Source organism: Pygoscelis adeliae, unplaced genomic scaffold, assembly GCF_000699105.1.
Source record: "Pygoscelis adeliae isolate BGI_AS28 unplaced genomic scaffold, ASM69910v1 Scaffold117, whole genome shotgun sequence".
Taxonomy (NCBI): domain Eukaryota; kingdom Metazoa; phylum Chordata; class Aves; order Sphenisciformes; family Spheniscidae; genus Pygoscelis; species Pygoscelis adeliae.
In genome coordinates, this window is record NW_008825270.1 from 5346926 (window position 1) to 5349628 (window position 2703).

The 2703-nt window shown below is 46.8% G+C and overlaps 1 protein-coding gene across 1 annotated transcript; it reads left to right on the forward strand.

Annotated features, from left to right (window-relative positions):
- Nucleotides 1–277: 277 nt before the first annotated feature.
- On the forward strand, nt 278–2372 carry HARBI1 (harbinger transposase derived 1). The gene is made up of 2 exons (XM_009329727.1): nt 278–989; nt 1571–2372. Exons 1-2 carry the CDS (start codon nt 320–322, stop codon nt 1945–1947), a joined length of 1047 nt encoding a protein of 348 aa, XP_009328002.1. The 5' UTR covers nt 278–319; the 3' UTR covers nt 1948–2372.
- Nucleotides 2373–2703: the final 331 nt, after the last annotated feature.

Sequence of the window (2703 nt, forward strand, 5' to 3'; positions counted from 1 at the left end):
GAAGGTTCCCCAGCCCGGGAAGCGGGCTGCTGTGGTTCACCAGCCCCCTCCCCGTCACGGGAAGTAAATTCCTGTCAGCGCCAGGCAGGGCTGGAGAGTTGTCAGCCCCGCGTTGGGCCGCCCTGCTTTGGCCCCGTGCTTTTAAAAGCAGGTACAAGGAAGTAAAAGGGTTTGTTGCATAACCTGAACGGTAACGGAGCCTGAAAGGCTGACCGGCAAAAACCATCCTGAGTCTCCTCCCCGTTTGGTTTATGCAGGTGAAGGCTCTGGGGAAAGCTCTGTAACAGAGGAGCCCCAGAGGACCCCCTGGCCGTTCGCCATGGCTGTACCTATTGCAGTTCTTGACTGCGACCTCTTGCTGTATGGCCGCGGACACAGGACTTTGGATCGCTTCAAGCTGGAGGATGTCACGGATGAGTATTTAGTATCCACGTATGGCTTTCCCCGACAGTTCATTTACTACCTGGTGGATCTCCTGGGGGATAGTCTCTCTCGCCCTACGCAGCGGTCCAGGGCCATCAGTCCAGAGACGCAGATACTTGCTGCACTGGGTTTCTATACCTCCGGCTCCTTCCAGACTCGCATGGGGGATGCTATTGGCATTAGTCAAGCCTCTATGAGCCGCTGCGTTGCCAATGTAACCGAGGCATTGGTGGAAAGGGCCTCACAGTTCATTCACTTTCCTGAGGATGAAGCTACCGTTCAGAGCCTGAAGGATGACTTTTATGGGCTGGCAGGCATGCCAGGAGTGCTGGGGGTGGTTGACTGCACCCACGTGGCAATCAAAGCGCCAAATGCTGAGGACCTGTCCTATGTGAACCGAAAGGGTCTCCATTCTCTGAACTGCTTGATGGTGTGTGATGCCAGAGGAGTCCTCCTGAGTGCGGAAACACACTGGCCAGGCAGCCTGCCCGACTGCACAGTGTTACAACAGGCAGCCCTTACGAGCCAATTTGAAACTGAGCTACATAAAGATGGCTGGCTACTTGGTAAGTCAAATTTTCATCGTTGTTTTCTGTGGCAAGTCTGTTATATATCGGCTCCTTATTGAGTCTAGAGCCTCTGGGAACAAGTCATATGCTTACTTTTAATTGCTTTCCTGCAAATTCCTTGAGATTTTCAATGCAGTTTGGACGATCCTTCTCTTAGAAGTCTAGAACAGTAACTTCCAATCTGTGTTTTATACGGTCTGATTGTTGTATGTATGAGTTTACATTCATTCTGTTAAGACCTTGTTTTCAGTATCCTACACCTTTCTAAGCTGAATTATGCAATTTTAAATTCTGTGTAGGGTCCTAGTCCAGCTGTCTTTCACTGTATTATGTGGTGAATGAATTCTCTTAGAACTCTTCTGTGTTCATCCAGGATTTCCCTGTGTAAAAGAGAATGTCTCTATCTTGTTGTTTGTCACATTTGTAAACCTGAGTTAGGTGTTTTCTCATGCCTTCTGTTTTAGCCACAGGAATAAGTTATTCTGTATCTGCAGTACAAGAAAACCGAGGGTGAAGAGCTGCAGTCTGTGATTAACTGTAGATATATAACCTGTCCTCCTCTTTTTCACTGCTAACAGGTGACAGCTCCTTCTTTCTCCGAACGTGGTTGATGACCCCTCTGCATATCCCTGAGACACCTGCAGAATATCGTTACAACATGGCGCATTCTGCCACTCACAATGTCATTGAGCGGACGTTCAGAACCATTCGGTCACGTTTCCGCTGCCTGGATGGGTCCAAAGGCACCCTGCAGTATTCTCCAGAGAAATCCAGCCACATCATTCTGGCCTGCTGTGTGCTCCATAACATCTCCCTGGAACACGGGCTGGACGTGTGGTCTTCTCCGGCCACAGGACACATGGAGCAACCGGAAGAAGAGTACGAGCAAATGGAATCAATGGACTCGGAAGCCTGTCGTATTCGTCAGGAGCTTTTACTTACGCATTTTAGCTAATGTTGTGACAGAGGGAAGGCTTCTAATGGTTCATCTGGGAAGATATACAGAGGAAATATGCCCCTTCCTCTTCTTTAATTTTGTAAGGACTAAGCAGACGTGAGACGACGAGAAATTTTACTCTCTTCAGGCAGTATTCTGAATTTCTCTCGATCTTTCCAGAGATGCAATTTAACAGCTAAATTTTTACTGTTGTGATGCTTATAGACTCCCCTTTAATCTGATTTAGAGAACAATGACTAATGTGAGATCAGTGGAGAGACTTGGGAAATTGTCTTTGATAATTATGAAAAATCTGTAAGCCTCGCACCGTTTTACAAAGCAACAACAATTCTATGCTGCTTTGTAACCCAGAACATTCATGACTGAATTTTAAACAGTATTTCACACGAAATAAACTTCCATGTGGACTCATGTCTACCCTGAATTCACGAGCAGCAAAGCAAACATTTATCTTTTTGTTTGTAGATATAAATTCTTGCTAAATACCATTTCGCAGTTTTGCACATCTTGCAAAACCCAGCGATTCCTCTGGAAGCTGACAGCTGTGTTCTGGGAGGAGTCTGCCTTTTTGCTGGGTACACACTAGCGCTTGCACGTACCTAGAAGGTCAAGAAGGGTTGAACGTTTCTTCTTTCCCAAACAGACTGGGGAAGATGTTGAGCTGTGGTTGACTCTGTCAGTTACTTAAGAGATATTAGGAAATGGGCTAGTGAATGTAAGTCTAGTTCTCACTAGGTGTGTCTGCCACAACAG

Excerpts from the sequence above, each read along its gene's own strand:
- HARBI1 (XM_009329727.1), top strand. The coding sequence starts at position 320 with ATGGCTGTACCTATTGCAGTTCTTGACTGCGACCTCTTGCTGTATGGC. Across the intron at positions 990-1,570 it reads TAAAGATGGCTGGCTACTTG|GTGACAGCTCCTTCTTTCTC; the intron begins GTAAGTCAAATT and ends CACTGCTAACAG.